This window comes from Natator depressus, chromosome 16 (genome assembly GCF_965152275.1).
Source record: "Natator depressus isolate rNatDep1 chromosome 16, rNatDep2.hap1, whole genome shotgun sequence".
NCBI lineage: Eukaryota > Metazoa > Chordata > Testudines > Cheloniidae > Natator > Natator depressus.
The window spans coordinates 15,352,040-15,376,738 of NC_134249.1; the positions used below are offsets into that span (position 1 = coordinate 15,352,040).

Here is a 24,699-nt window from a genome sequence, read left to right on the forward strand (position 1 = left end):
GACCTCCCGTCTCCCTCTCCCACTCTCCCCGGCTCAAAACACTGGGTAGTATCTTGAGTCTTGGGAAGTGATCTTCCCAGGAAGGAATTCCTTGGAGTTATATTGGTGATGACTTACAGAACTTGGCCTGACTGTGATAACATACTGGAAGTAGGAGGTAAATTGCTTTTCTTTTCATTGCTCCATAGCAAACACTAACGGTTTATTGTTTTCCACCTTCCATTGGTTTTTTCCTTTAAGTTAATATGAGTGGACTAAATTCATCCCTATTGTATTTCATTTACTTCAGTGGAGCAATGTCCGGGATGAATTTGGTGCAAGAGCTTACACACTGTGTCCGCTGACACTGAAATGCAGTCACCTCTGGGGTGGAAAGCAGCAGCTGTTTAACAGCGCACAACAACGCCATGCAGCGATTGGGCTTTACATCATTTTTCTCATATGCAGAGTGCTTTGCAAAACTAGGAATTAAGTGCAGCAGATGTGTAGGGAGAGCAGCAGTTCGGGGCCCAGTAATAGCTTTTATCTGTGGCAGGATGTGGGTTTAGAGGCAATTTCTGTTAACGTGGGTTAACGTTGGAGGGCCAAATTCATCCTTCAGTGAAGTCCATGAAGCTGACTCAGGTCACAGCAGCGAGCCAAGGTTTGTTTTTTTTACCACCAGTGTGGGGAAGAGCCGGTCTGAAGAGAGACTGGAACTTGCTGTCCAGCATGAGTCACTTTCCTAGGTTCATACTGACCAAGCAAATCATGTTTAGCCCTCACGAGCAGGAACCTCTGTTAAAACTGTCTTCGCCTCCTTACCGGATGAGGGCTCCTTAAACGTCCGGTCATTGGCCCGTGGTCCTGGGGTTAATAACAGGGAACGTGACTCCCTGCCTTACAGCTTGTTAAAATTCCCCTTGATCTTTATCCCCCTCCTAAACAGCCACCATTTCTGCGTGGAAGGAACCTGGATTTAACATCTCCCAGTGGAGCTTTCCTCCTCCCCATTCTTGCCTGTCTAAGCTCCTTTGACTGCTTCCAGTCCTCCCCCTCCCCCATGACCCTTTCCCCTTGGCTCTGCTTGCTGCCTGGGGACAGCCGCCTCTCATCGCTCGCTGGGTTGATCGATGGGAGCACACAGCAGGGAGTCTGCGGACGTGGGCTGTGGTGATGTCACGTCTGCAGGGTCCCCGACAAAGGCAGGGTTGCAGCTGGAGGGGAGCACGCGGTCAGCTCCAGCTGCACTAGCCGATCTCCGGGGCAGCTCAGCCACCCTCAAGAACGACCTCCCGGCCACAGGCAGCTCTGTGTGACGCTGTCTCATTCTTCTACCTCAGTGTGAGCGCTCCTCCTTCGTCTGGAGGAGCTGAGCAAAGGGATTTAGCATGTTGAGCCATGCGTGGAAGCAGCTCACCAGGGATGAGAGCTCCATGGGCCTCCCATCACCACGGAGAACATTCCCCAGTCTTTGATCATTTGGTGCATTGTGTGTCTGGATTGTGGTGTCTGTCTGGCTATGGCAGGTTCAAGGACTTCTCTTGTGTCCCCTGCGTAAGGATTCAGGGTAACTATAGCTGAGTCATGGTGGCAGGCTCTGATCAGGAGATCACTGGGTTAGAGAATGACTCTGGGGCAGAAGGAGCTAGGGTGAGGCAGAGGAAGATCCTCCAGGGATGCCGTAGGAAGAGCCATGTTTGGAGGGCAAGCTGAGGCTGAGGGTGGGGATTTGGCGTTGGCCCCAGGCCGGGGGGGTACAGATGGCCTCTGGAGGCGGGCTGTCTTCGGAGCAGGGAGGGACCTCCCCTCCTCACACCATCAGAGACTGCAAGTTCCTCAGGGCAGGGCCTGTCTGTCCAGTGCTAATCACGCTGACAAGGCGCAGGGAATAGTGTCCTTTCCTTGTTTCCCTTCCAAACAACAGGAATCCTTCTTAGATGCTGACTGTACACAGAGGGCTTCTCTGCTTCTCCCTGACAACTGATGCATGCTATTCCCTGTCATTATGCGGGCATCTCCCGCTGATGTACAGCATCTGGCTGCTAAGAGAGCTTTAGGGAGACCCAGGCAGAGACGGGGCCATGTGCTGTTCTCTCAGCTCTTGCGGGTTTTCCTTTAGGGTATCACCCTAGTTGATCTGTTCTCTTCTGACCTAGGTACAGCATCCTCCCGTCAGGCTCCCTCCGATTGGCTGAGCCCAGGGTGACTGACAACGGCCTTTATACCTGCACGGCAGTGAACCCCGCCGGGAACTCCTCGCTGAGCTACCGCCTGGAAGTCCAAGGTGCCTGTTCCAGCAGAGCTCTGTCTGGCATGTCCCCGGGGCAGAGAAGCCTTGTAATGGGGGGAGGGGGCGGGACAGTCCTGCCATGGAGCGCTGAGGTTGTTAAGTATGGAGTGGAGGGGTGGGGGGTTGCATGGGAACAGTGGGGTTCCGTCCTACGTACCCTTTGCCTGCTGTGCTCTAGGGACTGGATATGCCCGGCAAGGAGCAGGAGCCCGTTGCAGGGTGATGGTGCTCTACTACGGGCAGTGCTTGGGTCTGTCGATTTCATCTCTCAGCTTACAAGGGAGTTGGTGTGGTGCCCATCACCGTAGCATTTGGGCATTAAGGGGAATAGGCGGCAACATTCTGGGATGAAAGGAGGGGACTCAGTTTATGCTGGGCCAGTGATTCGGGGTCTGGGGGAGCCTCCTAGGGCGGCTTCTCTTGCTATCTAGTTCACATCCCAGGAAGCGTCACTGGCACCCAGTCACCAGGCTGCCCCATTGCCCCTTGTTATGCCCCAGGCTGGATCCTCTGCATGAGTCCTGATGTGTTTGCTGTTGGGTCTTTCCCATCTGGGTATTTTGTGACCACCCCCAGGCCACAGCATTGCTCACACTGACTACAGGGGCCTGAGCATCCAGGTCCCCTCTGCTCAAAGAATAACATCCTGGTCCCTAGGACTCTTGGTTGGAGCAAGGAGTGAAAAAGGGGCGTTGGTCTCTGGCTGAGCTGGGAAATCGACTGCTCGGGAGACAGTTTCCTCGGATAAGGTTTGGGTGGCAACACTTCAGGGCCAGCTAGAGCGGGCTGAGCGTGGCTTGTTGAAAGCCATTCAGGAGCCTGTGTCTGGATGTGGGGTGTCTGGTAGCAGGACAGGGCATGTCCCAGCCACACTGCCGGCCCCAGCTGTGTCACTTGACATTGGTCATAAGGTCGCATGTTCAGAGAGATTCCAGGACGTGACCAACTAATTTCCCAGTGTAAACGGACCCTAGTGTCCTAAGAGAGCAACCCACCCAGGGCCCGAGCCAACACCCGTTGAGACCAGCAGCAGCCTTTCCTTACCTTGTGCTTAGCATTGGATCACTGCTCAAATTGCTACCATGTGTCCGTACATCCTCGAGCCAGCAGACGGGATGTAGACTCCTGACCAGACCAGCATGGTATTGAACTTCATACCCGGCGGGGCTATGTGAGGCTCGGACAGGATCCTGTATACAGACAGCTGCTAACATAATTATCCAGCTGCTGGCCCGGAAGCATTGCAGGCATTTAACCTAAAGGGATGACTGTGCTACCGAGTTAGAAATGCAGGAGACGCTGAAGTCATTAAGGAGCCGACATCTGCTGTTCCAGCACTGTCCTGGCTGGCTTTACATGTTCATTTCAACGTGGTCATCAGATTTCTTTCTCTTCCCTGGGCCCGATCAGAGTCCATAAACTGGGCTCCCCCCAATGGTGCCCATGGCTTGAACCGACCTCACCTACATGGGGCCGATGGATAGCTCTCCTGCTCTGCCAGACAGGGTGGGAGTTGGCACCACATGCCCTATGTTGATGTGAAGCCCTCCTGTAGTATGATTGAGGGTCCCCTTGTCCGCTTGCGCAGGAGAGCAGTCCAAGATGCTTCAAGTAGAGGAGGCGAAGCTCTGAGTTGGGTTTCTACGGACTGTTCATCCGTTTCAGCGCGGGGCTGATAAGGCTGGTGAGAGCCGGGTTTAATGCAGGCGTGGTGCCCTGTGTTACGGTCTGCTTTAAAAATAGCTCAAGGCTGAATGGTTTATGAATGTGCCTAAACACGCTGCATGCTCAGCCAAACGTCTCGACTGGGGACGTGTGATCCGCACTGCTGCAGTGGTGTGGAGTGGGCCGAGATGGTGGGGTGGCTGTGTTTGTAAAGGAGAGGTGGTTCCGATGGGCACATACAATGATATACACGGTCTGTGGCCGCTGGGCTGCGGGGATCTAGTGCAGGAGGATTCACTGCTCTGCGCGGGTTTTAGTGGACATTAACGGATGGAGCCTTGCAATCCCATTGTGAAGTGGGTCCCTGGAAATCCCACATTTTACAAAGGGGGAAACTGAGGCATGCACCAGTTAACCGCTCTTGCCCAAAGTCCCACAGCGAGACTAGAACCCCGGCCAGCTGGTTCTCCCTCTCACCAGTAAACCATACTTTTCACCTGCAATCGCTGTTTCGTTGGCACCTCACAAAGTGGTGAGGCCATCTGAGTCGATGTGCTGATTTCGTCCATTGCCTGTAAAGCCAGCTGTAACTGCTCACGTGGCCAGGGGCCCACTTTTCATCGAGTAACGTCCTTGGGGGCCATTAGACCCAGCGATTAAGACAGGGAAGCCCTGCCCTCTCTGTTTCAGCACAGTAGATGCCTTTGTCATTGTGAGAGAGCAAACCCACATTCTCTCTCCCCACTCCAGTACATGTCCCCAACCTGGAATGGCTCTGTCTTCATGGCAAAAGCTTTGCTCAAAAGGGAGCTAATTTTGCCAAGAATCTCAACTCTGAAGCACTATCAAGCAGCCCCATGTGGAATGAAAAAATACATAGCTAGGGCTGCCACGAAGCGGGCACTGGGCTGTGACTCCTCCTCTCATGACAGAACAGTTTAGCGATGTTCAGAGCAGAGAACAAGGGCTCAGGACTCCTGGGTTCTATCCCTGGCTCTGCCACTGAATCCCCAAGAGGCCTTGGGCATGTCACTTCACCCTGCCTCAGTTTCACCCTCTGTGCAATGGGGCTAATGACACTAACCCCCCCCCGAGTCTGAGGATCCTTGGCTCAGAGGAAATTCCAAGAGCCATTTATGCCGCCTCCCAGTTTGGTGCTGTCCTTCCTGTACGTTCGCTTTATTTTAGTGCCTCCTCGAGTTCAGCCGGGCCCCAAGGTTCTGAAGGTGCTAGTGGGTCACACGCTGGACCTGCCGTGCGTGGCTCATGGGGATCCAGTCCCCAAGCTCAGATGGTCCAAGGACGGCAGCCCGCTGAGGGTGGGCGACCAGGATTTCCTGGAGGGGCCCGATGGGACGATCAACATCCTGGACATGCGGGTCTCTGATTCAGGGCAGTACCGGTGCCTTGCAGCCAGCAGCGCTGGAGAAGACACCATTGAGTTTGTGGTGGAGGTGCTGGGTGAGTGCTGAATCCCTCGTGCGGGATGCGGCTCTTTCTCTTTTACTGCGCTCCCTGTGGTAAGGTGCTGCTAGGTGACAACTGCCGTTCTGGCCGCCGGTAAGGCGTGAACGGGGGACCTCCACAGTTAAGGGAAGGAGGCGCTAGGGCTTGAGCTGTAGAGCCCGACTCTGGAGCTGGGGCTGTAGCAGACTCGTGTTCTCTGGATCAGGCCCAGAGCAGGACTGGCAGCACGCACTGGCCAGGAATTTACTCAGGAGCAATCTGCAGCTTGGGGTTAAAGGGCCTGGCCTGGGAGGAGAGTGAGGTGTCTCCTCCAGACACAGATTAGGGTTCAATGGGGCCTAGATCCTTCCAAATTCCAAGGTTCCCTTCCTCTCCCTTGCCATGTGGGTGGAAGGTCCGATGCTGCCACATGCCACGAGCAGGTCTTTGTGCTGAACCCTCTTCTGTGACGGAGTGAGCAGAGTGCCTGTCTCAGCCCAGCAGGGTGGGAGCGTCCTTGGAGCCCCCTCCAGAACCTGGTGCCCCATGGATCCTGCCTTGATCCTGGCTCCCGCTCTAGCTCGTTCCAACGTCCGTTAGTTCATACCTCGGCTCCTCTTTCCCCGAGACGAGTCTCCACAGGGGCAAGACATTGGGGGCCAAACTCTCCCCTAGGGGATTAGGCCGGAGAGTCACAAATGGGACCAAATGAACCATCGGTGCAACTTCTGTCCCCTCCAGAGCCACCCTACCTGGATGACAGTGCAGATGTCCTGCTAGAACGAGTGCTCCATGAGAACGTCACCCTGCCCTGCCCCGCCAAAGGTAAGAGACTGACTCCTGGAGCTGGGGATTCTTGTGTCAGACAGGCATCATGGACTGGTGGTTAGAGTGCTGGGCTAAGAGTCAAGAGACCTGGGTTCTAATCCTGACTCTGCTACTGAGTTCCTGGGAAGCTTTGGGCAAGTCACCCCCCCTCACTGTGCCTCAGTTTCCTTATGTGTAAAATATAATATTTACCCACAGTGTAATTCTCTACCCACAGCCCTTTCCCTGTGTCTCAGTTCCCTGCCTGGTGCGTGTGTGATGTTAATAGGGGCTGGGAGGGACTTCCATTCGGAACTGGGCGTTACCAGGTCCATATTTGGGGTGCAGCCATGTTCTCAGCAATCCCCACCATCCTGGAAACCATCCTACCAGGGCTGGCTTTCTGGGCCCTGCGGACGGACAGCTGACTCTTCCATCCCTAGAGCTCCAAGGTGTGTAGATATCGCAATACCCATTTACAGATGGAAACGAGTTGCCCAGGTTCAACCAGCAGGTCAGTGGCAGAGCTGGGAATAGAGCCCAGGTCTCCTGAGTGCCACTCCTGTGTCCTTTACCTGCCAGCCCATGCGGCCTCTGACCTCAGATGTTCCAAGGAGTCAGTGAATCAGCTCCTGGCTGCTCAGGGCCCTCCCTGGTGCTGGCGCAGTTCCTGCTCGACGTGGAAGATGCCGCTCTCCACACTTAGAGAGGTCTAAGTGCAGGGCCTGACTCAGTCTGAGAGCACGCGAGGGGATGGCGAGGCACCTGAATGGCTGGCGTTGAAGTTCGTGCGGGTTCTTCGTGGCACAGCTGGCCTGGTCCTCACCTCTAGTCCCTGAGCTCAAAGATGGAGCAGCCGCGGGTCAGTTCCACAGCCAGGAGTACCCAGGGAAACGCAAGAAGCGGGGTTATTCTTACTGCCTCCCCATCCCGCCCTGCCTTCTCCCCAGCTAGCTCTTTCCAGATCTGCCCTGAGTCGGTTTTCTCCACCTGCTCCCTGAAAAGTATAAATAACCTGCAGCCATTCTGGGTCTCATTGGGCCTGAAATCTCAGATGAAAACTCCTGCAGTAGCTACAGCTTCCTGACGTCTGGAGTGGGAGCGGAGGGGGCAGTGCCCTGATCTCCCGGGATGCACAGGGTCTTGGATGCAGACTGGTGGGTGTTTGTCCCAGGTGGAGCAGCCTCAGGGAACATCCCCAGTCCTGGGATAGGAAGATGGGCAGAAATTGCCCTGGCTTTTCTTTCTTTTACTCCTTCCATCCTTGCTCCTTGCCTTCCGTCTCTCCTTCTGCTGGCTCAGGAGTGAGCTGGGAATCCAGACTCTCGCGCCAGGCATGGCGCTGCCCCTAACTCACCCATTGGGGCAGCCTTAGCTGGAGAGGGCAGAGAAGTCGCCAGTCACAGCAGACAGGATTTATAGTAGCAGGAAGGAGCAGACATTACGGCACAACAGCACAATGTGCCTGGTGTCCGGGGCACGTTTGGTGGTGGTTGGTGGAGTGCTGGCAGGCCACATGGTACAGGCTCCTTTCCCTCGTCTCCAGTGGCTTCGATAGGAATCTGGGCACTTCCTTGCCCAGAACGGCCCGTTTGCCTGTCGGAGCAACTGGAAAGGAGCCAGGCTTGGTGCCTGCTGGGTAGCTCTGCATGGGGACGGTACCGTACCGTGCTGCCTGTGGGGGAGGTGCCACGATTCGCTCTTGCTAGGAAGATGTGGTCAGTGCAGTGCGAATGTGCAACATCCCCTGTAAGTCGAGGGGCGTCCCTTGTAACTGGGTGATAACAGTGCCTCTGGCCTCAGCCAGCCCAGGGTGCAGTCATCACCTCATGGCCAAGGACCGCCCTGGGGGTGGCATGTCAGTCAATGCCCTCTGGGTGGGGTGGGTGTGAGGGGATGCAGCCCCTGGCTGACTTTTCCCTCGGGGAGATTGGTGCTGTTAATTTTCCCTTAGCTGAGCCTGGCACTGCAGGGGAGGGATGGAGCTGGGATGTAAAACTGTACCTGGAGCGCCTCCTTGTGGCTGTCAGCGTGCTGCGCACCGATGCTGATTTGAGACCACTGTTCCGACAGTGCTCTGGGAGCAGATCAACTTCTTGGTGTGCGAAGCATTTCATGTGTGGGGTGGGCCGTCCACCAAAGGCAGCGCTGAAAGGGGGCACCAGACAGGCACTCGGGAACTGGACCTTGAGCAGGGTATGGCAGGCAGGGTAGCCCCATCCAGGAGCTAGCTACCGCCCGAGATAGGACTCAGACTAGACCCCTTGCTCTGAGCACCACCCTACGTTTTAGGGGTGTGTATTGAAATCCAAATTTTGCAGGCAGCACCTATTCCTCTAACAGGTGGTACCCACCCTGCAGCTTCTACTTCCCCAAATGTTGGGGTGTGGGGCTGCGGCAGGGGCATCAAGGAGTGGGGTAAAACGGGGCGTCTGCGCGAGTCGCTCTTGCCTAGAGAGAGCTGCAGCTGTCTGGCTGATCCACCCTCCCCTCCTTGGCTATCACACAGGCGTGCCGAAGCCAGCCGTCCTCTGGCTAAAGAACTCTGCCGAGCTCCTGGGCAGCTTGCCGGGCTCCTCAGTGCTGGACGAGGGCTCTTTGGTGATCGGCTCTGTGCTGCCCAGTGACAGCGGAGACTACATGTGCCTGGCGACCAACGAGGCGGGCTCTGTGCAGAGGAGAACCAAGCTCGTGGTTTACGGTAAGAGGGGGCCGCGTGGGTGGAGCAGATCCTGGTGCTGGGAGGGTGCTCGGGTGCAGCAGATTGGGCTCCATACCCAGTCCTGGTGTGCACTCTCTGTTGCCAACAAGGGCAATCCCCCCCGTGGGAGGTGAAGGCTGAGTCTGAGCCTGGGAGCAGAGTGTGGACTCCGGTGGGCTGTCCAGAGCTGAGCTGGTGGAGCCGTATGGGGGGAGGGGTGTTGGGGCAAAGTCCTAATATTTCTGATCTCCTGGCATCCTGGGGAACATTGGGGTCAGTTCCCTAGAGAAGGCCGCTTGCCTCCCACCCCTGTGCCATGTGCGGGGATGGGAGGACAGGCAGAGTGGTGTCAGGGACAAATGAATTGGGAAGCTTCAGGCTTCACTTTAAAGCCTCATCGCCGTGAGCCCCCGGTGCTGGAGCTAAAAGGGGCTCATGGAGAGCTCCTCCTACAGGTGAGAAGGGAGGACGCAGGCAAGGCTCCAGAGCCGGGAGATACAGAAACAAACCAGTCTCCTAACTGGGAATGTCTCACTGACTCCTACAGATTCTCACCACATTGGACCCCGGAGGCTGCTCAGCCCCTGAGCTCCCCCACGACCTGCTTTCTGGGCATGCTCAGATCAGGGTGCTAGGATGTGGGTCAGCAAAGAGTCTCTCCTCAACCCCAGCCCCTCACCTCCATCAGTATGTCCTGTCCAGTTGCCAGAATGTGGCAAGGAACTTTTAGCCAGCTCCCCAGGCACTTTGGATGCCCTCTCTGTTCCAGCCAAGGTCACTTCGCCCTCTTTGCTAGCTGGCTGCAGGCAGCTTTCTGATAGGCCCAGACCCGTCGTTCGTCACCTGGAGAGTCCATTCCCGGACGTGCATGGAACGTGTGGGCAAGCCCTCTCCCACTGTGCTGGAGAGGCAGGTGGGCCCCTGGACTGGTGGACGAATTGGTCTCTGCATGCCTGGTGTCTGCCGATGCAGCCGTTTGAGTGGCCATGTATGTCATGCTTTGCTTGGTGTGTGTTCATTTGAAAGGTGTGCTCTAGCCCGGTGAGCCAGCTCTGCATTCCTCTGCTTGTTCCTCGCCCGACATGGCTGTTCCTTTCCTTTCACAGCACCCCCTGAGCTGAGAGGTGACGGCCCCAGGAGGAATGTCTCCATCCTGGCTGGCCAGCCCCTGACTCTGGATTGTGATGTTTCTGGCATCCCAGCCCCTACAGTCACCTGGTATAAGGATGGGCAGTTGGTAAGTTTCAGAAGAGAGCTAGTGGACACCTTTGGTGTGAGAGGGTGCTGCTGTCCCAGCCCTTGATTGGAGAATGGCAGCAGAAGTCAGGTGCTCTGAGCTGGACCTGGGTGGCAGTGGGTAAGGTGCTTCCCACCTTGTCCTACTTCTAGCTATTTCCCCATAGCTCACGGGGAGTGGCAGTCTCCGTTTCCTCAGTGGAGCACAGTCCATCCAGGTCCACAAGGTGCGGAAGGAGGACGCGGGGTCCTACACGTGCAAAGCTGTGAACAGGGTTGGTGAGGCGCAAAGACACTTCCACGTCCTTGTTCTAGGTGAGTCACGGTTCTTAGCCTCCTTCTGTCTAAGGCAAAAGTATCCCTCGTCGTGCCAGCGAAATCTGTTCAGGGACTGATGGGAAAGATACTAATCCCAGTGTCCCAGTCCTCCCACCAGGGCTAACCTGCCAGCCTGCTGACAGTCCCTCTGGGGAAGGGCTTAACTTCCTTGACAGCCGCTAGTCCTCCACCTCCCCAAAGCCAACAGGGGTGCCAGGCCACAGGTTGAATCCACGGGGCCAAATTCGGAGCTTGGAGTAAGCAAGTACAACTCCATTGACTTCCTGAGAGTTGCACCCTCTTACACCAGGTCTGAGTTTGGCCAGGTGCGTAGTGTTCATAAGAACGGCAATACTGAGTCAGACCAAAGGTCCATCTTAGCCCAGTGTCCTGTCTTCTGACAGTGGTGAATGCCAGATGCCCCAGAGGGAATGAACAGAACAGGTAATCATCAAGTGATCCTTTCCCTGTCGCACATTCCTGGCTTCTGGCAAACAGAGGCTAGGAACACCATCCCTGCCCATCCTGGCGAATAGCCATTGATGGACCTGTCCTCCTTGAATTTATCTAGTTCTTTTTTGAACCCTTTTATAATCTTGGCCTTCACAACATCCTCTGCCAAGGAGTTCCACAGGTTGACTGTGCGTTGTGTGAAGAAATACTTCCTTTTGTTTGTTTTAAACCTGCTGCCTCTTAATTTCGTTTGGTGACCCCTAGCTCTTGTCTTATGAGAAGGAGTAAATAACACTTCCTTATCTACTTTCTCAGAGAGAGAGGGTGTTGAATGAATGAGGAGTTAAGGGGGAGAAGCTCTTCTGAGCCTCCGCCTCCTGAGAAGCCTGGGAGTGGCTGCACTGCAATAAGGAAGTGCAGCAGTTTTCCACGGTCACCTGCCTTTGTTTTGCTAACCACCCCCACCCCCATAGGACGCCAGGGCCTGGTTGTTCTCCTTCCTCTCTCTGGGCTGCATTTGGAAGGTGGCTGGGAGGAGGACGGTGAAACCGACATGCATCTTGAATGCACCTTATAAACTGTAATAAAGCTGTTAATCCCCTTACAGTGCAACGATCAAACAACCCCTCCCGGCCCCCAGGTCTTCCCCTCACCGCCCGTATCCTTGGCCATTGTCATTTTGGCTCTCCCAGGATCTCCTCCTTCCTTTCCTCCCCTAGTCTCGCCTGTGGTGTACGGCGTGGGGTCGCCCCACGACATGTCGGTGCTGGTGGGCTCTGAGGTGGAACTGCAGTGTCGGACCACGGGAGTGCCGCCTCCCCAGGTGGAGTGGATGAAGGACGGACAGTAAGTGCCAGGGGACACAGCCAGCTCAGGTCAGCTTGAGGCTGCAGAAAGCTTGGGTTTAACAGGGAGGCAGGAGTGAGGCCCCGGGTAGGGAGTAAGCTCGGGCAGGCACTAGGGACCCCACACTACATGCAGTTAGAGATTGGGGTCCAGGAGCAGAGAAAGTGCTTTTGGAAACCCGGTGACCTCTCCATCCACTTCTAATGCCACTTCCTCAAAACGTCCGTCGCTGAGACCCTCCTTGGCAGTCTTGGCACGGAGGCCAAGGACAGAGCTCTCGCCTCTCCTCCCTGGGGAGGGTTCCTCCTGCTCACAGGCCTGTCAGAGCACACACGATGGGATCCGTGCAAGCTGCGTGCCGTCCTGCAGGCCAGGCTGCCACCAGGGAATAGCTCTGCCGTCACTACGTGACACTGCAGCACATGGTGATGGGGCAGCTTCAAGGTGCAAGGGCTCTGCCCTGTGAGCTGCCGTGCTCTGGAGTTGATCTCGTCCACAAAGCCTCATGATCAGACACCCCCTCGGAACTTGCGAGGGGAATGTCAGGGTGGAGACGGATGTGGGGGAGTTTTTGCAACGGCTGCCCCATGTCTGTGGGCAAACAGAGGGTCTCGGTCTCCAGGACGGTCTATCCAGGGCCTTTTGCTGGCACTGCATTTACTGACCAAGGATGAAACCTCCCAGGAGTCACTAGCACCGTTGCCCTAAATGCAGCCGGCTCTACCCTCTGGCTGAGGTCTTATGCCTCGTTCTGATCTTCTGTATCCTCAGGCCTCTTGCCCTGATGAACACCCGGATCCAGCTCTTGGAGCAGAGACAGGTGTTGAGGATCCAGGGCAGCCAGCTGAGAGACCAAGGGAAGTACCAGTGCTTGGCCTTCAACCAGGCTGGCCAGCAAACCAAGACTTTCCAACTGCATGTTTACAGTAAGTTCCCAAAGTGGAATTTCCTCTGCGACCTGCTTTGAGAACTGCAAATAGAAGTAGTGTGAGTGTGGCAATAGGTACGTCTACACTGCAGGTTGGAGTGAGCCTCCCAGACCAAATAGACGGGCTCGAGCCAGTGCGCTAAAAGTAGCAGTGTGGACATGGTGGCTCAGATGGCAGCTGGGGCTCTCAAGCCCTCCCGACCCCCAGGGTCTGAGCTCAGGTGGTCTTGGTGTGCTAGCTCAGAGGTGGGCAAACTTTTTGGCCTGAGGGACATGTCTGGGTGTGGAAATTGTATGGTGGGCCATGAATGCCTGGGGGAGGGAGGGGGACTCTGTGGGGTGCAGCATGGGGGGCCCTCTAAGGATGTTACCAAGGATTCATGGGGTGTGGCGCAGGGGGAGGGGGGCTCTATGGGGCGGTACTGGGGACTCCTAGGGGCCCTGCCGGCAGTGACACCAAGGCTGCTGGACCAGGCCCCGCTATGAACGGAGGCACCGTGGCTGGGATGGGTGCGGCCACTGGGCGGTTTCGAGGCTCTCCAGGGTGGGGCTGTAGGAGACGGGCAGGGGATTGGGCATGCTGCCACGTGGCGGGGAGGTGTTCCGATCCCGGAAACAGCGCCATGTGGCTCTGCATGCCGGAAGATGGTGCTCATCAAGGAAATTGTGAGTCGGGGGCTGGGGAGCACCAGGCAGGCGGAGCAGGGCAAGCCCCCGACACACCCAGAGAGAAATTATCTCCCCCAGTCTCTTCCTCCATGGTCCTTGAGGCCAAGTCTAGTTGAAGTAATTGACGATACAGTTATGCATTGCTCCTTCGGGCTAACAGTGGTGGCAGTGGGCCATGTGCCTGTTGTCTGCAGATGCTCATTGCTCTTCATCTGTGTGCTGATCGGTACATTCAAGGTGGGTGAGAAGCCTTTATGGTGTTACCCAGTGGGTGACAGCTGCACCATGCCACTGTGCTGCCTTTAATGTAAGTCTCCTTTACTCCCCTGTTTCCTCACCACCAACCCTCAATCCCTGAGCCTCCATCCTTCCCTAACTGCTTCTGGGGCCAGAAAAGAGCCCTCTTCTGCCAGGTGTGTTACGGGGGCTCACCTGCTCTAGCATCAGGCATGACCACAGAGTACATAGGGGTTTGGGTACCCAGGCCACTGCTGCAGGCAGAATGCAGTGGCCCATTGGTCCAACCTAACTGTGTGTGAGCTTCCTTGCCATGCTGCCCTGCCCCCTTCCAGTGGTAAGAGTCCTTCTTTCATCAGACCAGCGTTACTTCTGTAGGAGTTGCTTGGCATAGTCGACCCTGAAAAGACCAGGTGTGAACGTGCCACGGCTTCCAGCTGACAGTGCCCTCGTGGGCCGCTCTGCCCCAGGAGCTGGAGGCAAGGACACTGTGGAACCTCCTCTGCCCAGCCCCTCCGGTGGGAGCCATGCAGCCGCCTCTCGGGGTGTTCATTCTCCCCCGTGTTTCACTCTCCGAATTCATTCACATTTTCAGCTCCACCCACCATCCTGGGGTCCAGTGAAAGGGCGGAAGTCGTGGGCCTGTTCAACCGCCCTGTTGGGCTCCGGTGCGAGGCTCGGGGCTCGCCAGCTCCCAGCATCACCTGGTTCAAAGACAAGCGCCCCATCGTCTCCAGCGCCCGGGCAGCCTACACCGACGGGGGGAGGGGCCTCCAGCTGAGCCAGGCCCAGGTGTCCGACGCTGGGCTCTATGCCTGCCGGGCCACCAACGTTGCAGGGGTGGCAGAGAAGGCTGTGAGGCTGGAGGTGTATGGTAAGGCTTCCCGAGCCGCGCGGCCCCCGGCCTGACATGCTTGGAGAGGGGTAAGGGGGATGGGGATGCGCCACTCGTTCTCCCCAGCAGCTTGGACTGTACGGCAATTGTTCCCCGCTGGCTCACTAGGCAGCACCGGCTGAAGGGCCGGGGCTCCGTCAGTCAGAGGCCCATGATTGCCATGGCCAAGGGGAGCGGCGGGTGCCTCTCCCGTCGTGCTCGCCGGCTCCTCCTACAGCTCGCCCCGAGTCCTGCAGTGACACGTGTGCTGCTGTCTTCCTGGGCCTCTCCCCTCATCGATCCCTCGGACCACCTCGGGCACTTGAGCCGAGCTGTACCATGTGTGGTCTCAGGCCCATCCGGTCCCTCTGCTTCCCCAGCGCAGAATCCCACCATTCCCAGATCATCTCTCCCCCCCCCCCCCCCGCAGAGGTAGCATGCTGGTAATGCAGCACCATGTCTCCATTCCACGTACCCGGTGCTAATGCCAGCTGTGTCCTCCCTGCCCCTGCAGTGCCACCTGATATTGATGGCAACAGCCCAGGAGGCCGGACGGTGGAAGCAGTGATGGGCCAGCCATTGGCCTTGGAGTGCTCAGCCAGCGGCCAGCCCCCGCCTGCCCTCTCCTGGCTCAAAGATGGCCTGCCGCTGGCCAGAAGCAATGGGACGCAGATCCTAGGAGGCGGCACGGTGCTGAGGATTGAGAGGGTCTTGGAAGGCTCAGGGGGGACCTACACCTGCTTAGCTAGCAGCCCAGCAGGGGAGAGGGCAATCCAGTATTCGGTGGTCATTCGGGGTAAGCCGCTGGGTGACCAGGAGGGATGTCAGTGATGCTGCAGGACTGGGGGAGCTGCACAGCGTTCTTAGGGGGCGGTGACCTGCTATACCATGATAGGGCCACGGCCAGGGGCAACATGCGCTGCCTGGTAGCCACCGTGGGCAGGGCACGGGGAAGGGCTGCACCGAAAAGTTTTTAATGGATTTGCCATTTTGTCATGTGTTTCACTGAGGCCCCCTGGCTGGTCCTAGATCCCCGGGGATGCTGACTGTGCCCTCCGGGCCCCCCAGCTGCTCCTGGATCCTCAGGGATGCTGACTGTGCCCCCTGGATCCCCGGGGATACTGACTGAGCCCTCTGGGCCCCCCGGCTGCTCCCGGATCCCCGCGCATGCATTCTCCACTATGTCAGGGCCCCAGTCTGGGTTGAGGGTGAGCAGGATGCCTGTTACTCTCTGCTGACTTTTCTTTTGTGCTTTCTTCTTCCAATCAGCTCCTCCTCAGCTGATAATTGGCGAGGGGGAAGGTCATGTGATAGCAATTGTGAATGACTCCCTGAGGATTCCCTGCCATGCCACAGGCTTCCCTGCCCCCAGGGTCCAGTGAGTACAGAGATGGAGGGTGCAAGGAAACCCCTTTCTGGGGTCTGGCACGGGTCTTCCTGAGGCTTCTTTCTGGGCCTCTTAACCCTTTGAGCACTGGGCTGTAGAGCAGGCTCTCAAAGGAATGCAGGATGTGCGGCATCTGCTCTCCATATTTGGGGGTGTCTCTTTGTGGTTAATAGTATTGGGGAGCTGGTGGGAAAACCCCACGGGGGATGGAGGAGCAAAAGCTCTGAGCTGTTACCCCTGGATTTTCCTTCTATTCAGTGGCTCCCCTCCCCATCCACTGCCCCACTCCTCTCTAGTTTGGGGAATAAACTGCCCCTGCTCGCACCACAACCCCATGGCAGTTCTACCTTAGCGCCATCCCCCCGGGTGGCAGGAGTTGTGCTGAATACACCAGTCATCTGCCAGCTGGGGAAGCTGAGGGAAACTGCTCGTGCATAATACGGGGAGTTGTGCTGATTCACCCCAGTTGCGCTGATTCACCTCTCCCCCAGTAATTCCCTCTTTCCTGGGCCCAGCAGCCAGCGGTTTGCAATGCAAGGCTCTACGCTGAAATATCCGAGGGGATGTGAGGATGCTTCACCTGTAGCAAACTCTGCTGGCTGCTCCATGATCCCAGCCCCTGATGCCACTTCCGCTCCCTGTTCCTCTGCTGATTGCCTTGCCTGGTGGGCGACAGGCCTCCTTCTAGGCGGCGGGTGGGAGAGCTGCTGTTCTTCACCTGGTAAGAACTCGCCTGTCATTCCCTCTGTCCCAGGTGGCTGAAGAATGGCCAGCCACTCGGAGAGCTGGACGGGGTGGTGATGCCAGAGGACGGAAGGATGCTTTGGATTCCCCGTGCGAGGCTCCGCGACGGTGGGCTCTATGCCTGCGAAGCTGGCAGCGAGGCGGGAGGAGCCAGAGCAGAGGTGCGGGTGTCAGTGCAAGGTGAGCAGGACTCTCCCGAGCCGCCTGTCGGAGAAGCACGTCCCAGGCTTCGTGCTGGGAAAGAGATGGGAGCATCTGGCTGGGAAGCAAGGTCTCAGCCAGCCTCCTTGGGGTGCTGCATCTCCAGGGTCACAGGTTCAGCAATGAGCTTGGCTCCTGCCCCAGCCATTCGGCTTGGTGCTCCTGAAGGAGGTGGCACTGGTTGGCTCTAGACAAATAGTGCCTGTGGGCAGGTCACTGGGTGCACCAGGGTCTCCTGCTGGAGGACTGGGGTGGCATTATCACCTGCCCCCCGGGAGGCCAGGAATAAGCACTGCTTCAGACACAGGCCCCCAGGAGGTGGAGGGCGGCGGGAACAATCACCAGGGTAAAGGCAGGGGGATCTGGTGAGTTCCATCGGATCCATCCTCATATATGAAGGAGGCTGCAGGCAAAGGTTCAAGTGGCTGAAGGGGGGCTATGACAGACCCACTAACACCACATCTCTGCACATACACCTCCCCCTGGGTGTGATTGGTATGTGCCCACGTGGCGCCACGCCCCCCTCTCCCCCTTCTCTTGCCAGAGCGCCCGTCGGTCCGCGTTGTGGGTGGAGAGGATCTCAGCGTTGCCTTTCGTCACTCGGTGGCTGTTCAGTGCCTGGCCACCGGAGTCCCCGCACCCAGCCTCAGCTGGTGGAAGGATGGAATTGCTCTGCAGGCAACGGGCAGCCTTCTGCGGGTAGGGTGGGTGCAGCTGTGGCCCAGACCAGGGGGACGGATGTGAGCAAGAGGCAGATGTGGTGCTGCAAAGATCACATGTGAATGTGCGAGTCCAAAGTAGGCATGTTGCAATGGGAGTGTGTGTTTGTGTGAGCGCGCGTGTGCGGAAGGGCTGCTGCTGTGATGGTGCGCTGGGTGAAGCTGTTGGGGTGTGGGTGTCTCATTACACTAGTGCAAGACTTCAACAAGCCCTGAGGGTATTTCCTCGGTCAAGCGAATGGAGCGCTGCCGGGAGCTGTGTCTAGTGGGGCTGTACCAATTGCTTTGCATGCTCTGTAGTGTCCTGTCACCTCTGGGACCAAACTGGGCTTCGGACAGCTGAAAACAAGCATGGTCTCAGCCTAGTGCATGTTGGGCAAATGCCAGGTCTGTCTCCAGAGCTGGACTAGCAGGGGGTTGGAGTCAGGCTGGGGGTGCTAGAGTAGAGCTGTGGAGGAGCTCAGGGCTGGCACAGCAGGGAGCTGTGCGTTCGATTGGAGGCAGGGCGGTGGGGGAAGGAGAGCCGGCTGAACAGCCGTGGCACAGAGTTGCTGCCCTGAGTGTGACCACGCTCGCGGAAAGTGTGTTTGTGTGTGGCATGACTCTAACCATGGACTCCCTCCTGTCCTCCCCGTAGATCGAGAAGGTGGACGTGGTGGACGAAGGGGTTTACTCGTGTGTGGCCACGAACCCTGCAGGGGAAGGGAGGCGAGACGTGAGGCTGAAGGTGCTGGGTGAGGAGCCAAAGATGGGATGGGCTGCACCCAGCGTTCTAGCCACCGGCTCCGTCCTGGCAATTGGCTCGCTGAGCTACAACCTGCCCAAAGAGCTACCCCCAGGCCTGAGGACAAACCAAACCAGATCAGTCTCTTCCCTTCCCCCATCCTCTCTCTTTCTTATGTGAAAATGACTCAGCAATTGCAGTGTTTGCTGTTTTCCATCCTGCAACCTCTGTGTGTTACCAATAATCATTAACCCTGCTAGGGCCCTGGCGAGGGGGATGGTGTTACCTCCCGTTTCACAAAAGTCAGAGTGACCTGTCCAATCAGTGGCTGTGCTGGGTGTAGAACCCAGGAGTCCTGGGACTACCAGCCTCTGGTTCTAACCACTAGATGGCATTCCCTCCCAGAGCTGGTTATGGAACCCAAGAGGCCTGACTCCCAGCCCCTTGCTCTGTCACAGCACAGCTGTGTGCATAAAATCTCACCCTCCCAACCTCCTCCCTCCCCGTGCTGCCTCTGGCAACGCCCGCGTGGGGCTGCGCAGAGCCGCCGGACTGACGTGATGTTTCTTTGCAGTGCCCCCAAACATTGAACCCGGAGAGGTGAACCAGACCATCCCTGAGAACTTCCCAGCATCCTTTGAGTGCCTGGCCTCTGGAATGCCCACTCCTAGTAAGGCAACTCCGCTCCCTCTGGCTCGTCTTCTTTCCAGCGTTCGTCCATTTGCCTGGCCTGGTTTCCCACCCCATCTCAGCCCCCTCTGCTCAAATCTAGACCGGTCGCATGGGACTCCTCCTCCCTGTTGTGGTTCTGTCTTAGAGCCCACAGCTAAAGGGGCTCCATTTTATTGTTTGTAGTAGGGCACTGCCCATACCCCAGCTCACCTGGGGTCCCTGCTGTACAAATGTGCAGTCAGACTCTCCCTGCCCCAAAGAACCTAAAGCGAAAATGGGCAAGACAGACAAAGGATTGTTGTGGGGAACTGAGGCACAGAGAGACCAAGGCTGGATTTTCAAAGGAGCCAAAGGGAATTAGGCACCCAAACCCCTTTGAATTACAGTGGATTTGAGAGTTTCCCTCGGGCATGCCCTTGACTATCACCGCCTAAGTGGCTTCCCCAAGGTCACACAGAGGAGTCGGTGCCAGAGCTGGGGACTGACTGCAGATCTGCCATGTCCCAGCGCACTGCCTGACCTACGCGACCATCCTCCCTTCAGGGGTTGCCTGCCTCGAGGCTTGTGGCACTGCAGTTGGACTGCCAAGCTCCCCAGAATCAAATGCAAAGCCCTCTCTTCAGACAGACCTGAGACAAGCAGCCCAGATTGGCTTGCGCAGCCCCTGGTTATCGCAGACACCTTCCTGCTGGAGAGGCAGTGTCTCTTCCATCACGGGCCCTCCTCCTTGCCCTGCTTGGGACTTTTCGCTGCTGTTATCTTAGTAAAACAAACAAATACAAAGACTATAATGGGGAATACAAAGCCAATATAACGGAGGTGGCAAACGGTTTAAACCACAGACAAGGCAGGTCCATGGGGTGGTGAAGGTGGCAGGGCCACTAACTCAGCCCACGTCTTCCTGCTTCCCTTTTCAGACGTGTCCTGGTACAAGGGGCCCCAGCTTCTCTCGTCCAGTCCAGGCCTTGTCCTGTCGGGCGATGGGAGGCGCCTGCAGATCAAGCGGGCTCAGGTCTCGGACGCGGGGGGCTATCGCTGCGTGGCATCCAGTGTGGTGGGCAGCAGCGAACTCCATTACAGCCTGCAGGTGACTGGTGAGTGATCTGGTGGGCAGGGAAGGCACCAGCGGCCTCTGTGTCTCTGGTCTTGGGGTCTCCCATCACTCGACGGACTCCCTGGTCCATGTCCGCCATCCCTCCCTGGCACTCAGTGGCACGTTCCTTTACCCGTGTAACAAAATCTCAGTGAGCAGAACTGGGGTCAGAGCCGAAGCAAGAGGGTTTGTCTAGACTGCTGGGCAATTCAGAGCTTGGCCGTTCTAGGCCATGTGATTAAACCCCTCCATGTCCATCCCAGCAGTGACTGTGTGCTGTCCCAGAATGTCTTGCCACCCAGCAACTTCAGATAATCCCACACAACACTCCAGTACCATCTAATGCATACTAATGTAAGGCATGGCAGTCTTGCCACATGACCCCAGAGCAGGGCCTGTCACCTCGCCGGGCCCCACAGAACCCCCAGCTCATTCAAAGTCTTCGAGCTCTAGCTGGAGACTTTGGCCTGGGATCCTCCGTGGCTCTTGCTCCGCTAGGAGGCTTTCACTCTGGAGGAAGCACAATCCAGCCTTTCCCTTGCTCCAGCCTGGACGCTGAACACCTCCCCCTTCAGGGCCGGAGTCTCCCCTTTCTCCCCTCCACAGCCCAGTACCAGTGATGGGATTTTGTTCACCCCACTGGGAAGTCCCAGTGGAAAGGATCATGCCAACAAACCACGTTATTCTGGGTGGTTCTGCCCACCCCACCTTTCCTTTGCCCATGCTCATGTCCTGGTGTTTCTGTGAGGCTCAGCGCATGACTTTGGCCTCCCCAGTGCCTCCCCAAATCACCTACGGCCCCAGCCTTGTCACTGCGTTGCTGAGCGAGCAGGTGGAGCTGGCTTGCGAGGCTGCAGGGATCCCTGCCCCGACACTGGTGTGGCTGAAAGATGGCAATCCTGTTTCCAGCACGGTGCCTGGGGGACTACAGGTCAGTGTGGACGGCTAGCTTAGAACCAGCAGAAGGGACTGTCTGGGTCCTTCCTGGCACCAGGCCTGTGCTCCGAGGCCCCTGCCACCCAGAGCACATCAGTCTGTTGGAATTTCCTGCTCTAGCGGGGCTGGGCAAAGGGCCACGGGACTGCCTCCCCTGCTGCTCCCATCCCTCCATGGTGCGGAAACTTGGGAGCTGATGGTGGGGGAAGTGGAGTTCTCTCTCCAGGGCCTGGGTGCCAGCTGGTGAGGACAGGCCTAGTGCAAGCTCCCGGCTCGCGCAGCTCTGTGGTTTCCCATCCCAGTGCTTGGGGAGGCAGGATGTTGAGCAGCAGGCTGGAAGCTCCCCTCTGCTCACTGATCCCTTTTTGGTTTGTTTCTGGGGACGGCGCAGATCCTGTCCGGGGGACGCGTCCTCTCCCTGGCCAGCGCGCACCTCTCGGACGCGGGGACGTATTCCTGTGTGGCCATCAGTGCCGTGGGAGAGGATAGGTGGGATGCTGTGCTGCGGGTGCAAGGTAAGTACAGGCCTCTCTGACCCCCCACCCAGGCTGAGGAATCTGTCTCAGACCGCGATTCCCCCCTCCCCGCAGCTCACCTCCTAGTGACTCCTGTGTTTGCTACAGCAGATGCTGCTTTGCAGCTTACGCAGATTAGGGGAGCCAGTCTGTCTGTTTGCTAAAGCCCTGTAAATATAAGGTATCGTCAAACCCCATGTATGGTGACTGCAGGGCCACCCGCTTCTCAGGGGCTCTGTCACAGGCTGGTCCTCAGCCCTGCATGGGGGCTTTTCCCAGGGCTCAATTTGTGCCAGGGCTGAGCCCCTGCGCCCCTGGGGCCTGGCCGTTCCGAGCCCCGGCACCCCTGGGGCCTGGCCGTTCCGAGCCCCAGCGCCCCTGGGGCCTGGCCATGTCAGTTATGGGTCATCTTGAGCTTGAGCTTGAGCTCCAGTCCCTAATTGCTTGACCCCCGCCCCTCTTTCATTACCGATTAAGCACTGGCCTTTCCGCGTTACGGGTCAGGGTATGGGGAGGAGGCGGGAGCGGAGGTTTGGAATCTACTGGTGTGGTCATTCAGTTGCCCTGCTCCTGCGTGTTGGCCTCAGGAAGAAGCCATTTCCCCGTTGATTTTACCCCAGGGTTGTTTCCTTTCAGTGCCCCCAAATGACCTTGGTGAGGAGCTAAATATCTCAGTCATCATTAACCGGTCTGTGACCCTGGAATGCCAGCACCACGCGGCCCCCTCTCCCGTGCTCCGCTGGCTGAAGGACGGGCACCCTCTCCCGCAGGACCCCAGAGCCCGACTCTCTGCAGACGGGGCCGTGCTCCAGGTGACTATTCTGGCCGGTGCTGAGTCGGGAGGGGATGCAGAGAACTTGGCCCTGCAGTAAATGTCTCTGTCCCCTGTATGCCTGGCTATGGCTCGTTGGCTCTCCCCTGCCTGGCCTTGGCAGGGAATTCCACTGCTCGTGAGAGGTGTGGCTCGGAGTCACGGAGAAATGGGCCTACCCCCGTCTCGCCCAGGCTGTGTTCCTCAGGCGTGAGAGTCCTTGTGCCGACTCAGCGCTTTCCTTGCCCCTTGAGTCCGCTGGGCCCAGCTTGAATGGCTGCAGCACTGCACCAGAACGGAGGGGCTTGTTGCCAGGAACAACCTGGACGATGGGCCTGGGCTGCGAGCGGCCTTTGGCCCTGCTGCCGGGCTGGGCGTGCTTTTCTGGTGCTGCTGCTGGGCGAGTGGCGCGCTGCTTGCCCGTCTCTCGATCCCACCCCGGCTCTGCTTGCTTTGACAGATTGAGCACGCTCAGGCGCGAGATGCAGGGAGATACACGTGTGAGGTGTCGAGCCGCTTGGGCCGGGCGGAGAAGCGCTACAACCTCCATGTCTGGGGTAAGCCAAGTGTTGGCCAAACATGGGAGGGGGACAAAGATCCCCTGGAGGGGCTTGAATATTGCCTGGCCCCATGGCCTAATGTCACTCTCTGTGAGAGTTCCTCCATCTTAACCACACGGCATAATACAGCCACCTCTTACAAGGGTCAGGAAAATAGCAGCAACTGGGTTGGATTTTAAGAGCCTACAGGCAGCTTTTGTTATCTTAAGTAGGAGCCGTGGGTGCTCAGCTGCCTAGAAATTCAAGCCCCACGCCTGTAAGTTTGGGTCTCAGAACTTGCTGAGAAGGAGAAATCCCTTTGTCCCTCCCCACTCCAGCTGTCCCAGCATGAATGCTATTAGTGAGGGCAGGGTGTGTGCATCTTGGATCCACTTTATTAGGTTATGTCCATTCTGTGAAGGCAGTTCAGTCTGTAACACACACACCCCATTCCCAAAGGTGGGGAATGATACCTATTTTCCACCTAACGGCCGGTGAAACCTTGTGTAAAACCATTCCAGTGTCCTGTCAATCCGGGTGCGCTCGCTGTGCAAGGAGACTGCATCCCTTTGAGATCTGCCCTGGCAATGATAAAATCCTTCTCTTACACACGAGCACACCCTCTCCCAAAATACAGCCCTCCACAGTGCTCATGTGCAGTTCCTCAAACACACTTGCTTGCATAACCTCACGCTAAGCTTTCTGAAGCTGGATTATCTCTCTAACACATGGTTTAGTTGCTTCTTTGTTTTTTTAATTTTAGAAGTCTGTGGTCCGTTATTACTACTTAAAATAGATATTTCACACGCACCAAACTACTCCGAAAGAAACTTATTAAAATTGCAAAGTCAAGCACCCAAAAGTTAGGAAATGCCAGAATTGAGGCTGTCTGTGCAACATTTTTCCATAGCTTTGTCCTTGAGGACAGCTAAGCCATTCTGGCTAAAATTACCAATAATAATAATTAATAATAATCAGCTGGAGGCAAACACCTGGCATGGAAAATTTCAGCCCAAATGATTGAAGATTGGGAAAGTTTTAAGCAACTGGAAACAGGGAAGTGTCAGGCTACCTTAGTACTAGGCAACGCTGCCTGCCCTATCTATAATAGTGTGGCTGGCCAGTCTGAATGTTCTTTAACCCCATGGCTGGCACAGTACGCTTTCTATACTGTCGTATGCTGTAGGAGAGTTGTATAATTGAGAATACTGCTGGTTTTTAATAGCTGGAAAGTTGAAATTATTCTTTCCATATGGATCAAAATTGCAAGTCTGTGTGACTGACAGTGGCACTTGCGATTAAATGTGTGTGATGCTTGGCAGGTTGGTTTCCCGTCGGGGCAACGGGCAGGGGTCACGTGTTTCTCGTTGTTCTCCTTTGGCCAAACCCACCTCCTGTAAGCCAGAGAGTAGCAAACAGAGTGAAGTCCCCTGGGAAGCTAGCTAGCATCACATACCACTGCTTCTGTAGCATGTCTGATGCCCCCTGCACTCAGTTATACCCTTCTTTTGTCCCATGCAGTTCCCCCCTCGTTCTCCTCGGAAGAGCCTGCTGCCCTCTCTGTGATGGAGGGACAGTCTGTCAGCCTGTCCTGCGAGTGCAGCGGGATCCCCTTCCCCACCCTCACCTGGGAGAAAGACGGTAGGGTTGTGTTCATATCTTCGCTCCTCCCCAAGAAGATGTCACCTAGCAGGGCTACCAGCTCTGCAGTGTTAGTCCAGCCAGCTAGACAGCATGGTTCTGAGCCACTGGGCTAGAAGGTCCCAGGCTGGATTTCAAAGCCGAGGATACACATTGATTTAAACCTACTTAGACTTGTGTTGGCATCTCCTTCTTGTCTACAAGGAGAAGCTGCCCCTTTTGGGAAGGCTGCATCTGCCTGAGAGGCAATCGCGGGTTTGTCTCC

At 56.8% G+C, this 24,699-nt stretch overlaps 1 protein-coding gene across 1 annotated transcript in view; it reads left to right on the forward strand.

The window, feature by feature from the left end:
• HMCN2 (hemicentin 2) overlaps nt 1–24,699 on the forward strand; it is a 119,860-nt gene that overhangs the window by 48,645 nt on the left and 46,516 nt on the right. Inside the window, exons 23-43 of the mRNA XM_074973993.1 lie at nt 2,139–2,266; nt 5,126–5,398; nt 6,125–6,208; nt 8,700–8,891; nt 9,998–10,128; nt 10,295–10,442; nt 11,618–11,744; nt 12,516–12,670; nt 14,174–14,452; nt 14,967–15,248; nt 15,722–15,830; nt 16,594–16,763; nt 17,329–17,483; nt 18,141–18,237; nt 18,802–18,897; nt 19,817–19,993; nt 20,769–20,923; nt 21,320–21,443; nt 22,080–22,255; nt 22,715–22,811; nt 24,315–24,434. Of these exons, the coding sequence (XP_074830094.1) occupies nt 2,139–2,266; nt 5,126–5,398; nt 6,125–6,208; nt 8,700–8,891; nt 9,998–10,128; nt 10,295–10,442; nt 11,618–11,744; nt 12,516–12,670; nt 14,174–14,452; nt 14,967–15,248; nt 15,722–15,830; nt 16,594–16,763; nt 17,329–17,483; nt 18,141–18,237; nt 18,802–18,897; nt 19,817–19,993; nt 20,769–20,923; nt 21,320–21,443; nt 22,080–22,255; nt 22,715–22,811; nt 24,315–24,434 (3,275 nt within the window). The remainder of the gene's footprint in view (nt 1–2,138; nt 2,267–5,125; nt 5,399–6,124; nt 6,209–8,699; nt 8,892–9,997; nt 10,129–10,294; nt 10,443–11,617; nt 11,745–12,515; nt 12,671–14,173; nt 14,453–14,966; nt 15,249–15,721; nt 15,831–16,593; nt 16,764–17,328; nt 17,484–18,140; nt 18,238–18,801; nt 18,898–19,816; nt 19,994–20,768; nt 20,924–21,319; nt 21,444–22,079; nt 22,256–22,714; nt 22,812–24,314; nt 24,435–24,699) is intronic.